Source organism: Tribolium madens, unplaced genomic scaffold (genome assembly GCF_015345945.1).
Source record: "Tribolium madens isolate multiple individuals breed KSU strain unplaced genomic scaffold, Tmad_KSU_1.1 Scaffold_97;HRSCAF=244;Tcas5.2_LG3a, whole genome shotgun sequence".
In the NCBI taxonomy this organism is placed as follows: domain Eukaryota; kingdom Metazoa; phylum Arthropoda; class Insecta; order Coleoptera; family Tenebrionidae; genus Tribolium; species Tribolium madens.
The window spans coordinates 4508724-4521230 of record NW_025401069.1 but is presented as its reverse complement, the minus strand read 5'-3'; the positions used below and the strand labels follow the sequence as shown (position 1 = coordinate 4521230).

Below are 12507 nucleotides of genomic sequence, written 5' to 3'. Positions count from 1 at the left end.
AAATGAAGCTGATAAATAATTTGTTTACATTTATTTGTGTAAATATCAACCTTTGGTGCTTAATCACATTACAATTAACAAAAAAGGAACATTTTAACTTGAATCTTTGGGAATGCCAGCTACAATAGAACTCTCAATACCACAGTGGTCTTCTCCCCTTAGTATCTTGAAAGTTCCGTTATCTCCCCAATCTGAGTTCCAGGAATTAGCAATCAGCCAATAAGGAGTGCCCTTTTCTGTACCCCACCCCAAAATCCTGATTGCGTGACCTCCTAAAGCTTCTCCTTTAACATGCTGATACACTCCTGTAACATTTCTTTTAGAAACAATCATTTTTTCCCCAAAATTACCTTTTTTATAATTGAGTAAATCTTCATACACTTCAAACGCGCCTTCTACAGGACCATTAGTCATGATTTCCTTCTGAATTTGCTGAACTTCGCTAGCAATAGAATAGGCCTCTTTGCCAAAATTCTTGTCTTTGTTATAAGGGACATTGTACCCCTTTTCGCACTCTTGTTTACAAGATGGCGTCTTGTTATCATCGCCGGTGCATGGGGGCCGTGTGCCGTTCACATGGTGCTCACAAGGGGCAATTTCATAGGGTCTGCAGCCCTGATTTGAGCCAAAACTGCCCCCCGAGACGATTCCCTTATTCACCCAGTAATGCCAAGCGGCTCCTGGGAAGCCCCCATTGCACCCCATCCCACAAGAGTAGCAGCATGATACCAAATCATCAGCTGAGAGCCTCACATTAACAGCGCCTTTTGAGTGAATGCATACGCGATCAGACATTGCCTCCACGGCTCCAAAAGCCTGAATAAAATTGTAAGAATTGTGCTAGATTTGTTTTTATTATTATCTCTTACCCAACATGACCCGCATGACCCTTGATCTCTGATCTCGCGGATTGTTGGACAATTGGGCCATTGCTTGCGTGCATCGAAATCATCGGGAATTTCCGTGGTGTCTAAAAGGTGTCTTTTGACCGTAGGCATGTGGTATTTGCTGTTGGGTGGAACACCCATGAGGCGACGGATATACGACATGGGGACATTTTCGGCAAAGTTGTGACCAGCTTTCCAGGTGGACTGTTTTTCATTAATTTGTTGAATAAATTCTTTAGATAATGGGTTCACGGCAAGTGTTAAAGATGCTGCTGCGCAAATTATGGTGAGATTTAGTAGAATCCTCATTTTAATTTAGACCTGGAAATTACAAAAATTGCTTGTTATTTCATAACACAATAAAAACTACTCACTGACTAGAAAGTCTTTCCTGTAACTATTGATTCTATTTATTTGTTTGTCTGTTTACAACCGTTTATCAACTGAAGCCGATTTCCAGAATTATGAGTTTGTTTGCATGTATTTATCTTTATTATTCACACGAATCACAAGATTGCTGTATTCATTTATTAAACAAATTAGTAACAATAACAAATTACTGTTTTGGTAATACGCATACGCACCATCTTTTGGTGAATGTAGAAAATACTTTCTTTATTGATTAAAGTTTACTTCACAGACTAAACTTGGGATTTGAAGTTGACCTAATTTTTTTAATTACAATGGGAACTCCACCTGTATAAAACATGTTTTTAAAAAAAAAACACATAAAATACATATTTTTATGCTTCATAATTTTGTTTTATTTTCATATTATTTAGACACATCTTTGTGATCAATTGATCATTCACTTCGATATCATTCAAAAACATGTCATATTTTTGAAAGTTTTAGGTTTTTATCCACAATCACTCTATAAAGAGATTTTATTCCACACTTTAGATGCGTATAAAGTACCACTTTATCCACTAGTGGAACAAAGTAACTTTATTCCACTGTTAGTAACCAGCGCACCGCGTAACAGCTTACTACGTTTAACCGAAAGCACATTTGGCGTGACGTTTAAATGTCAGTTTAATTTTTAATTAAGTTTGGAATAATTTGGGCCTGTGATTGTGGATAAAACGTTATATTGCAGTCGTGTGTTAGTCGGGTTTTATCCACTTAAGAAAATTAACCGGTCGAACTGACGTTCTAGCGGTTAAACATTCTTGCGTGGATAAAACGCTACCTAACACACTCTTACAATAAATAACTATTACTCTCTTTTATAAAACTTTGTAAGTATATGCCTACACATTTATGACAGATTTTTCTTTATTTCTCATTGTAATAAAACAATGCACTTAATTGTTATAAAACTAAACACACAGGATATTCCAGCTAGGATTTTCTTGGCCAATATTTCTACCTTTTCTTATTTACCTATTAGAATACTTATACAGATTTAGAACAGCTAAACACATACTGGAAATAAACGAATAACAAGAATAAGAATAATATTTTTTAGTAATCACATTTTAATTACTATTTAAATATACAATTTAATGTTACGAAAGAGAACAAAAAAGTGTGTATGGATTCGCCGGGTTAATAACGTCGAAAGAAGAAGAAATTCAGTATATCTTCATGGCTTTTTTGATTCTGTAAAATCAATAATTGCTAATTTTTATTTTCTTTAAGCGTATTTCAAATCATATGTATGTGTGAGTTTTTATTTTATATACTGGTAGGTATGTATATTTTTTATATGCATGTGTATCTTAGAAATCTATAAATTTTTGCTGTTAGTTGTTATTCTTTATTTAAAAAGTCGTTTTTAAACTTCTAAATGAAAAGAGCAGGTTAATTGTAATTCTGTAAATGTTTTTATCACCGTAATTTTTGAATTTTTAAGGGTTATATAATTTGGAAAGAGATTAGATACTTAGTTGAAAATATTAATGAATCTTATCTTATACATAAGTGTTTTGTTTGCGACTAAATGATAAGATCAAAATAATTTGTTAAAAACGTTGTTGGAATTTCGTATCAATTTTTTAATAACAATTCTAGATTTGAATTATCATTAAAATTTTTTGCAATGTTGCCAAACAGAACAAAATATTTTTGGTGGATGCGCCGGTTTAGTGCCATTGAAGGTTTTGGAAGTTTAGGACAATAGAAATTATAAAGTCTATTTTTATTCACAATCATAAACTAATAATCACATTATCACATTACCTTGCCTTTGAAAAGTTGGGAAGTACAGCATTTCAACGTCATTTTACAATTGATATGATTAAATATCAGGTTCAGGTTGGAAAATGGCCGTTTTAGCTATCACATTTGTTATAGCACTTTAATTTTTATTAATTATTATTTTCTGAAGGCAAATGATTAAAAAATACGACTGGTTCAATACTTTTTATTCACTTTGTGTGTACATGTATAAAAGTAGTATATAAAATGTTACTTCTGAACCAGAACATTTGGCGTCTTAAAAAACAAGGCAGAATCTTACAAATTCAGCTGTTCTCCCAAAGGTAAACAACCGAAAAGGGCCCTAAACCTCTCAAAAATCATTAATTTTTATCCACCCCAAAAGTTCCCAAATATGTGTAGACCACCAAAGATTGGGCACACGAAAAAACCGTTAAAATCTCAAAATAATGGAAAATTACCTCAAGAACGCCCTAAAAAACTAACAAAATACCTTGTTTTTACATACCCCAAAGTATCTTTTTACTTCTGGACTAGGACATTTGGCGTCTTAAAAATCAAGGCAGAATCCTACAAATTTAGTGTTTTCCCAAAAGTAAACATTCGAAAAAGATCTAAAAAACTTACAAAATGTCTTGTTTTTGAACACCCCAAAATGACTTTTTATTTCTGGACCAGGACATTTGGCATCTTCAAAAAACAAGACAGAATCTTACAGCTGTTATCCCAAAGGTAAACATCATTACCATTACCAATTATTATCCTGGTCCAGAAATAAAAAAGCCATTTTGGGAATGTAAAAACAAGAGATTTTATTTGTTTAATATTATTACCGGTCGCCACTCCGACCGGTGAATTTTTTGCATGTGCCAATGCTTTCTCCAGAAGTAAAAATCCATTTTGGGGTGTCTCAAAACAAGGAATGCTGTAAGGTTTTTTTGGATGCTTTTAATGTAATTATGTTTGATTGCGGATGATTTTCAGCAGTTTTCCCATGTGCCCATTTTCTGGTGGTCTATTGAGTTTCGAGTATTTTTTGAAGCATAAAAAATTATGATTTTTGAAGGAATTTCACAACATTAGTTTGTAAAGCGCCAAATACTATAGATGTACCTCCTTGATTTAGTGTTGTTTTTACTTTTTTTTTGCATGCGCCAAATGGCTTGGTCCAGAAATAAAAAGCCATTTTGGGGTGTGTAAAACACGGTATTTTGTTAGTTTTTTAGGGGGTTCTTAAAGTAGTTTTAAAGTTTTTTTCGTGTGCCCAATTTTTGTTGGTCTACAGATATTTGGTACTTTTGGAGTGCATAAAAATTAATGTTTTCTGAAGGGTTTTAGGTCTTTTTCGGATGTGTACCTTTGGGAGAACAGCTGAATTTGTAAGATTCTGCCTTGTTTTTTTGAAGACGCCAAATGTCCTGGTCCAGAAATAAAAAGTCATTTTGGGGTGTTCAAAAGCAAGACATTTTGTAAGTTTTTTAGATTTTTTTCGAATGTTTACTTTTGGGAAAACACTAAATTTGTAGGATTCTGCCTTGATTTTTAAAACGCCAAATGTCCTGGTCCAGAAGTAAAAAGCCATTTTGGGGTGTGTAAAAACAAGGTATTTTGTTAGTTTTTTTAGGGCGTTCTTGAGGTAATTTTACATTATTTTGAGATTTTAACGGTTTTTTCGTGTGCCCAATCTTTGGTGGTCTACACATATTTGGGAACTTTTGGGGTGGATAAAAATTAATGATTTTTGAGAGGTTTAGGGCCCTTTTCGGTTGTTTACCTTTGGGAGAACAGCTGAATTTGTAAGATTCTGCCTTGTTTTTTAAAACGCCAAATGTCCTGGTTCAGAAGTAACATTTTATATACTACTTATAAAATATCTACGCATATGACTTGAGATGTAAGTACCTTAAAACAGGGTTAAACCGCCTTGAAATTTTATTTTTAAAAATATGTTTTAATAATCATAGAATCGATAGGTTTTATATCTAAAAATCATTTCGTGCTAAACAGGCCCATATAGTAGGTAAAATAAGAATTGTAATAATTAAAAAATGTTTAAAGTTTTGGGGATACTGCGTAAGGATTATTTTCAATGCCACATTCATTTTGTCCTCTTAATATCTTGAAAAATCCATTTTCACCCCAACTTTTGCTCCAAGAATTAGCAATGAGCCAGTAGTCCAGTCCTTGTTCAGTTCCCCATCCCACTATTTTAACAACATGGTAACCGGTGCTGTCTCCACTTACATGATGGTAAACTCCTAAAGTAATTTATTTGAGATTATTCGACTTTAATCTTTAATTAAGATCTCACCAGATCCATAATTGTAGAAATCTTGATACACTTTAAAATTTACAATAATAGGTCCATTTGTCATAATTTCATACTGAATGTTACTAATTCCAGCGTCAATAATGTAATCTTTGCTGCCATAATGTTTATCGGAACTGTAACTGGTTGGGTAACCACTGCGACAACTTTTGGTGCATGAAGGAGTTTTGCCGTTATCGTGAGGATCTGCAGTATATGGTCTACAACCCTATACAAAATCACAATTTAATTTGTATATTTGCCAAAGTAAGTGATGTTTACTTCATTTGAATTCAAATCTCCACCAGAGACAAGTCCTTCGTTAATATAAAAATCAAAAGCAGCCATCATGTAACCACCGGCACAGCTACCACAAGTTGTACAACATGAAAGAAGGTCTTCTGCGGAAAAGAAAAATTTCTGTGCTCCTGAGGATTGAATACATATTCTGTCAGACATCGACTCTACCGCTGCAAATGCCTGTACAAGATGCATCGCTTTATTTATTGTATTATAGTAAATATTAAACAAACAAAAAATTACCCAACATGATCCACACGATCCTTGATCTCTAATTCTATTCAAAGATTCACAATTTGGCCACTTCGTTCGGGCATCAAAAGTTTTTGGAATATCTTCAAGGTTGAAATTATGTATAACTTTTTCTGGCTTGTAATTAGGATCAGGATGAAGTCCCAGGAATCCGTTTAGTGTGTAGAAAAATTCATTAGAGGTGTTTTCGGGAAAATTTCGACGAGCGACCCAATGTGATTGTTTTTGATTAATTGAATCGATAAAATCTTGTGATTGAATATCAATTTCTGCTCTTGAAACAGAAATTGAGGCAAGCAAAAACACAATCAGAATATGCATGTTTGGTAAACTTTCTTATTGTGACCAAAAGATAAAATAAAACACTATTTATACTTTAATTATTATCATGTCCTTGATAATATCTTGTAGATATTTGTTGATAATTTTAAAGTGGGACACATTAGACTCTAATTTTAAAAATGACATTTAATAATTTTACAAGTATAAGAATAAATATCTTTATTTTGTACTCAATGTTAAAGAGTGCTTTTATCTACTAATTTCAGTAGATAAAGTAGTCTTTTATCGTCTAGTGAAATAAAGTAATTTTTATCTACTGTTTATATTCAAGAAATTCAGATAGATGGGTACAAAATAAAACGAAATATTATACACGACGATAAAGATTGTTTATCTACTCGTGAAAAAAGTCTACTCATCGTGACTTCGCCACTTGTAAATTTAACCTTTTCACTCGTAGATACACAATTTCTTTCTCGTCTTGTATAATAAATAACTATTTTTTTTTTAACCAATACAACTTTCTTTTTGTTGGTTACAAATGCAAAAAATACTTGATAATTTAACCGCATGAATTTTAATTAAGTAATTTGGCCAATTACTCCCTAAATTAGGTATAATAAATGAATTGCCCACAAAGTTTAGATTCCTTTTATGTCGTCTTTTACTTTACGAATAAATAAATACTCGTACTTACCTAAAATGCTGCCGGCATTATGTCGCACAAAAATATTCTAATTAATTTATGCTAATTAATATTATTTTTGTTCAGATTCTCATTTTCTGCTAAATTGAGCTTGAATCGTTTTTTTGCTCTTAATGCATGTTATAAAAAGTATTTCAATTAAACTTTATTGCATCAATAAAAAATAAAACCACTCCTAAAATTAGATGCGTCAATTAGAAAATGTAAAGCTCTGTTAGCTCGACGTTTACCAAATTTCAAACTAAGAAGAAAGGAACAAAAACGATTTTCAGGAACTAGACATGAAAATTAAACAATTTTAGAAAAAATAAATCGAGGTTTAAAAAATATTTATATAAAAAAAGAAACAATTAAGATCAAGTGAATATTATAGCTTACAGCGCATTTAACTGGTAAAAAATTGAATAAAATGAAAACATCATCCAAGATAAGTTTTCAGCTTTTATTTTTTTAGCATTACCATTTTATAGAAATGTAGTTAAAATTAAACTCATTTTAAAATTTAGACTTTACCAAATGGTTTAGAAAAAATAATTTAATTTTTTTACTAATGAAAACTAGTATTTTTATTATAATTTTAAACACTTATTTCGTAATGACATATTTATTATTTATAATCTAGGCATTCCGGCGACGATGTCTCCTTCAATTCCACATTCGTTAGAACCTCGCAGAATTTTGAAATACCCTTTGTCTCCCCAGTCTTCATTCCAGGAATTAGCAACTAGCCAATAAGGAGTCTCATTTTCTACACCCCAGCCCAAAATTTTAATAGCGTGTCCTCCTGCGTATTCTCCATCCACATGTTGGTAGACACCTAAATACTCCTATTGTTATCTTTTCAATTATTGCAAAATAAGACCCACCGCTCTTGTAACTAAGAAAATCTTCATAGACATTAAAGCTAGCTTCAACTGGCCCATTAGTCATTATTTCAGTTTGGATTTGTTTGACAAAAGCGTCAATGCTGTATGAGGATCCGTGGGTCAAGTCGTTTCCATACGTAAGCGAAGATCCACTATCACACTGTTTTTTGCAAGCCGGAGTTGGTTGAACTGGCCCACATGGAGGCAAATCCCCATCAGCATGGTGCTCACAAGGAGCGAAAGAATAAGCTTTGCATCCCTATAAACATCATGAAGTTATCAAATACAAATTTTTACTTAAACTCTTACTTCAGTGGTTCCATAATTACCCCCAGTCACAATTCCGCCGATAGACCAGTGAAGCCAAGCCATTGCAGGGATTCCCCCGTTGCATCCATATCCACAAATTATACAACAATCGAGTAAATCCTCAGCAGAGATGTTGATTTTGACAGTGGCATTCGAATGGATGCACATTCTGTCACTCATTGCTTCAACAGCTCCAAAAGCCTGAATTTTCTTTTAAATAAATGTTGGAAAAGTCACTAAACTCACCCAACAAGAACCACAAGTTGATTGATCACGAATGTTTCCAATAATGGAGGCGCAATCCGGCCATGCTTCTCTCGCATCAAAAGACTCGGGGATGTCTTGATCGTTTATCGAGTGATTTTTTTTTGGTAGCGTTGGGGTGATTTCGGTTTTGGGAAGGACACCAAGAAGTTTTTTAATGTGTGATATTGGAGTGCCAATATCGAAATTTCTTCCCGCTTTCCACGTTGACTGTTTGCTGTTGATTCGATTTATAAATTCGTCCGAGAGAGGGTGGAGATGGACGCTTCCATAGACTAGGGCTACTGTGGCCAAAACCACGGCAGAATGTACAAAGTATTTCATCTTTAGAAAATTTGAGAACTAATTCTAAAGTTAGTAGGTGAGACAATTTATATGTTGAAACTGAATGGTTATGAATAAGTATTGATAGACTTTTATATTTCCAGATGACTTTTCTTTTTATTTTGAACAATGTTATCAATCATCAGTATGAAGTGTTTAAATAAAGTGTTTGGACCAAACCTTGAGATAAATCAATTGGTATTATTGTTGCAGTTGTTTGTTTGCCCTTTGTTACGTCCTTTTCTTTTATATAAAATCAGTGAAAGTACGTATTGATGCCAAGAGTCACATGGCTCTTGGTCATTTCAATAAAAGCACTATACAAGCTTGACTACTGGATTTTATCATTTATTTTTTTAGCAATTTTATTATTCTTTGATGATACCAACCTGGTTGACAAAAAACATGTAGACATGAACAAAGGCACGTTTATTTTGATATTTTGTTAACTGAGATTACAGATTGCCAAAATAATATTGGTTTTATATTTAAGTTATTTTTGTGGAAAATTTGTTAACGTCTATTTAGGCTTTTAGCAATTTTTAAATAAAATAGCTCAAACACAAGCTACACATTTCCTGATCAATGACGCCGTTATTAACAAATTAAAATAATTCATTTTTAAAATATACCTAATCTTACTTGAAAAAAGATCTAATCAAAAATGTTAGGAGTATTTCTCTCACATACGCGAAATTAATTATTAAAATAAGTATCAATTTTGATGTTGTTTGTATAAAGAGGAGCGTTTGGAGAAAGTTTAACTGTTCAACATTTAGAAATCCTCTACATTAGTAAACAGAAAACAATACTTTTTAAATAGGGTATAACGAATTTCAGTCCCTGTAACTTTTTTAATTCTCCAGACTCAAAAAGTACCTGAAAAAGTATGTTAAATTGTCACTACTGGAACAATCAACTTGAATGAAACTGTGATGCAAGTTATTGTTTTCATTTACCTAAACATTCTCGTTACCGTTGCCACATTTTTTTTAAATTTTAGTCATTTTTGAAAACCAATTTAGTAAATAAATTTATGTTTATGTAATATCATTTCCGGGAAGGAGGAAAAGATTTTTTTTAATACTGATATATTAAATAACAGGCAGAAACTCAATAATACACACAGTTAAATTGATGTAAATAATTATCTACTTGTATGTGAATATTTTCAGTAAAAAATTATATTAAATATTATTTAAAATTGAAGTATTGTGTAAATATTGTTAAAAGATATTAAATTCCAATTAAATTTTATTTTTCTGTTTTATTTTTCTTGCTACATTCTACACCTTAAAAAGCTGGAATTCCACCGACAATATCGCCCTCAATTCCACATTCGTTCTGTCCTCTCAAAATTTTGAAATAGCCTTTGTCGCCCCAGTCTTCATTCCATGAATTAGCCGCCAACCAATAAGGCGTACCATCTTCCACACCCCAGCCTAAAAGCTTAATAGCGTGTCCTCCAGCAAAATCGCCAGTGGTTTGCTGATAAACACCACTCTTGTAGTTGAGGAAATCTTCATACACATCAAAATCGGCCTCAACAGGTCCATGTGTCATAATTTCAGTTTGAATTTGAGATTCCTCGGATCGGACTTGATATGCAGACCCTTTTCTCAAGTCAGATTTATACTCGATGTCTACTCCAGTGTCACATTGTTTTTTGCATTCGGGAGTTGGGACGATGTCTCCACAAGCAGGCAAGTCGCCTTCAGAGTGATGTTCGCAAGGAGGGACGGTGTAAGCTTTGCAACCCTTAAGAATTTTCAAAATTGGTATTAAAAAACTACGTTGTAAAAAGACTTACGTCTTTGGTGTCGTATTTGCCACCAGTTACAATACCGGTTTGTGCCCAATAAGCCCAAGCTTCGGTGGGCCATCCTCCATTACATCCATCACCACAATCGTAGCAACAAGTGTTCAAGTCTTCAGTTGAAATACTGACTTTGACGGTGGCGTTTGAGTGGATGCAGATTCGGTCACTTATGGCTTCGGCAGCACCAAAGGCCTGAAATTTGTACCAATGTTTTTTTTCACTTATTACAATTTTAGATCATACCCAGCAGGAACCACAAGAAGCTTGATCTCTGATATCGCCAATGATGGAAGCGCATTCTGGCCAGGCTTCTCTTGCATCAAACGATTCTGGAATGTCTTTAACATTCACGGAATGAACTTTCAGTGCAAGTTTGCGGGCATTTTCTTTCTTAGGAAGCACTCCAAGGAGCTTCTTGATGTTGGTTAGAGGAGTGTGGATATCAAAGTTTCTTCCAGCTTTCCATGTGGTTTTTTTGCTGTTGATTTCGTTTATGAATTCATCTGAAAGAGGGTGCAGTTTTACCCCTCCGTAGGAAAGAGCGATGGATGCAAGAACAACGGCACAAAGGAAGACGCACTTCATCTACAAACCTTTCAATTAGAAAGCAATCAGCTGCTATAAATTTTTACGTACTTTTTCAAAAGAAATTCTAGTAGGAACTGATCCTACATCTTGATTAGGCGCTTTTATATCAGCATATATAACGGATACAAATCCTTATGTCTGGGATTAAACAATGTTATCTTGAGACCGAAGTACTTTCAACGAAAATAATCTACTTGAATTGAGTTGATAACAATTTTTTAAAGTTGGACACATTATTTTCATCTTTTGACTGAAAATTACCAACCCGTGACCAATCAAAATGTTTGATTATCTGAATTTGACTAAACAAGCATTCTTTAGAGATCTTTAATTCAATTTTAAAAAATGTTTAGGCATAGATGTTTCCTCAAGTTTCTTTAAATTTTGGAATGTCGTATTTAGATTTTTGTAGGTACTTATGTTTTGTTGTAGCTTGTAAGTCTAGAGAATAATGTTAAGCAGGTATTTGTCTTTTTACTTTCCTCAACTATTTTTGGAAAAGTCTCTATACTGACATTTTCTTGTTCCAAATAATAAATAATGTAAAGTGTGTTTTATTTGTATTTCAATACTGTAACATATTATATATAAAAAATATTTTTTTTAAATTTGTAGTCATACAGTTTAAAAGCTTACACAATTACATTCAATTTTTGTATCAAAAAAATTGTATTTGCAATGCTCTTAATGTTTTCTTTTTAATTATTTCGCTCTTATTTTATAGGAAAATCAAAAATTCTTATTTTAGAAACAATACTTGAAAGACACTAAAAATACTTCACCTTAACTAAATATAAATTTGGCTTTAAACAATCTCTTTGTAAGATGGAAGTAAAAGTAAAGTATATGTAAGGTTTTGCTAGTTGAAAAGAAATGATTTGCAGTCGTCAGACATTCTTTTGATAGCTTCAAAAAATCAAGAGAATTACGACAAAAAAAATTGAGATTTGAGAAGAATAAATAAGTTTATTTTCAGCACTTTATTGTTGATTCCTGTTAAAAGTTTTAAAAGTGGTAACTATTAAATTACTATTTCCGAAACAAAACTACAAAATTTGCTCCCACTATAACAGTCAAAAATATGAGAATGTTTTTCTGGACAGTAAACTTTTGAAAATTGTCAAATCAGGTTACGAGTGTGTCCAATGCCCTTTGTAAATTTTTGTGAAAACGGGGTCAGCTACAAATTTCCCTGGTAAACAAAGATGACCTCTTTGTCGAAGTTATCCCTGCTTAGTTCCGGCGTCGCAATAATTTTCTCAGTTGAATGTTCCGCAGCAACGTCATCCTTTAAACATCACTCGTACCAGAAAAAGCTCCAGCATATTCCTTCTTGATTCGAACAACGCGCTGGCGTCTCCACATCCAGAAGCCGAGTGAATTCGGAGCACCGTCGTGACGTCACTGCGACGTCGTTATCGATCTCTTAACCGCGTGTT

The 12507-nt window shown here is 33.1% G+C and overlaps 4 protein-coding genes across 5 annotated transcripts; all 4 read right to left on the bottom strand.

Annotated features, from left to right (window-relative positions):
* Nucleotides 1–16: 16 nt before the first annotated feature.
* LOC123014811 (cathepsin B-like) lies at nucleotides 17–1454 on the bottom strand. 2 transcript variants are annotated; one of them, XM_044414091.1, is made up of 4 exons: nucleotides 1266–1454; nucleotides 870–1208; nucleotides 351–816; nucleotides 17–305 (listed from the first exon to the last, which is right to left on the bottom strand). In XM_044414091.1, the coding sequence occupies exons 2-4, from the start codon at nucleotides 1194–1196 to the stop codon at nucleotides 94–96; spliced, it is 1005 nt and encodes a 334-aa protein (XP_044270026.1). In that variant the 5' UTR covers nucleotides 1197–1208; nucleotides 1266–1454; the 3' UTR covers nucleotides 17–93. The 2 variants fall into 2 exon arrangements, with proteins under 2 accessions (XP_044270026.1, XP_044270025.1); XM_044414090.1 differs by having other exon boundaries at nucleotides 1262–1453.
* Nucleotides 1455–4964: 3510 nt separating this feature from the next.
* On the bottom strand, nucleotides 4965–6236 carry LOC123014490 (cathepsin B-like). Its single transcript, XM_044413634.1, has 4 exons — nucleotides 5902–6236; nucleotides 5641–5838; nucleotides 5362–5587; nucleotides 4965–5308 (listed from the first exon to the last, which is right to left on the bottom strand). The coding sequence occupies exons 1-4, from the start codon at nucleotides 6229–6231 to the stop codon at nucleotides 5103–5105; spliced, it is 960 nt and encodes a 319-aa protein (XP_044269569.1). The 5' UTR covers nucleotides 6232–6236; the 3' UTR covers nucleotides 4965–5102.
* Nucleotides 6237–7437: 1201 nt separating this feature from the next.
* On the bottom strand, nucleotides 7438–8738 carry LOC123014142 (cathepsin B-like). Its single transcript, XM_044413062.1, has 4 exons — nucleotides 8320–8738; nucleotides 8074–8274; nucleotides 7765–8023; nucleotides 7438–7715 (listed from the first exon to the last, which is right to left on the bottom strand). The coding sequence occupies exons 1-4, from the start codon at nucleotides 8659–8661 to the stop codon at nucleotides 7510–7512; spliced, it is 1008 nt and encodes a 335-aa protein (XP_044268997.1). The 5' UTR covers nucleotides 8662–8738; the 3' UTR covers nucleotides 7438–7509.
* Nucleotides 8739–9902: 1164 nt separating this feature from the next.
* Nucleotides 9903–11233, bottom strand: LOC123014682 (cathepsin B-like). Its single transcript, XM_044413909.1, has 4 exons — nucleotides 11117–11233; nucleotides 10724–11065; nucleotides 10472–10672; nucleotides 9903–10419 (listed from the first exon to the last, which is right to left on the bottom strand). The coding sequence occupies exons 2-4, from the start codon at nucleotides 11063–11065 to the stop codon at nucleotides 9955–9957; spliced, it is 1008 nt and encodes a 335-aa protein (XP_044269844.1). The 5' UTR covers nucleotides 11117–11233; the 3' UTR covers nucleotides 9903–9954.
* Between the last annotated feature and the right edge of the window lie 1274 nt (nucleotides 11234–12507).

What these genes read in the sequence shown, in the direction of transcription:
- LOC123014490 (XM_044413634.1), bottom strand. Translation starts at nt 6,231, where the DNA reads ATGCATATTCTGATTGTGTTTTTGCTTGCCTCAATTTCTGTTTCAAGA. An exon ending in GATCGTGTGGATCATGTTGG is followed by an intron (nt 5,839 to 5,901) that starts GTAATTTTTTGT and finishes CATCTTGTACAG; the next exon opens with GCATTTGCAGCGGTAGAGTC. An exon ending in GAGATTTGAATTCAAATGAA is followed by an intron (nt 5,588 to 5,640) that starts GTAAACATCACT and finishes GATTTTGTATAG; the next exon opens with GGTTGTAGACCATATACTGC.
- LOC123014811 (XM_044414091.1), bottom strand. Translation starts at nt 1,196, where the DNA reads ATGAGGATTCTACTAAATCTCACCATAATTTGCGCAGCAGCATCTTTA. An exon ending in GGTCATGCGGGTCATGTTGG is followed by an intron (nt 817 to 869) that starts GTAAGAGATAAT and finishes AATTTTATTCAG; the next exon opens with GCTTTTGGAGCCGTGGAGGC. An exon ending in TTTACTCAATTATAAAAAAG is followed by an intron (nt 306 to 350) that starts GTAATTTTGGGG and finishes GAAATGTTACAG; the next exon opens with GAGTGTATCAGCATGTTAAA.
- LOC123014142 (XM_044413062.1), bottom strand. Translation starts at nt 8,661, where the DNA reads ATGAAATACTTTGTACATTCTGCCGTGGTTTTGGCCACAGTAGCCCTA. An exon ending in GTAATTATGGAACCACTGAA is followed by an intron (nt 8,024 to 8,073) that starts GTAAGAGTTTAA and finishes TGATGTTTATAG; the next exon opens with GGATGCAAAGCTTATTCTTT. An exon ending in TTTTCTTAGTTACAAGAGCG is followed by an intron (nt 7,716 to 7,764) that starts GTGGGTCTTATT and finishes AGGAGTATTTAG; the next exon opens with GTGTCTACCAACATGTGGAT.
- LOC123014682 (XM_044413909.1), bottom strand. Translation starts at nt 11,065, where the DNA reads ATGAAGTGCGTCTTCCTTTGTGCCGTTGTTCTTGCATCCATCGCTCTT. An exon ending in CTTCTTGTGGTTCCTGCTGG is followed by an intron (nt 10,673 to 10,723) that starts GTATGATCTAAA and finishes TACAAATTTCAG; the next exon opens with GCCTTTGGTGCTGCCGAAGC. An exon ending in GCAAATACGACACCAAAGAC is followed by an intron (nt 10,420 to 10,471) that starts GTAAGTCTTTTT and finishes AAAATTCTTAAG; the next exon opens with GGTTGCAAAGCTTACACCGT.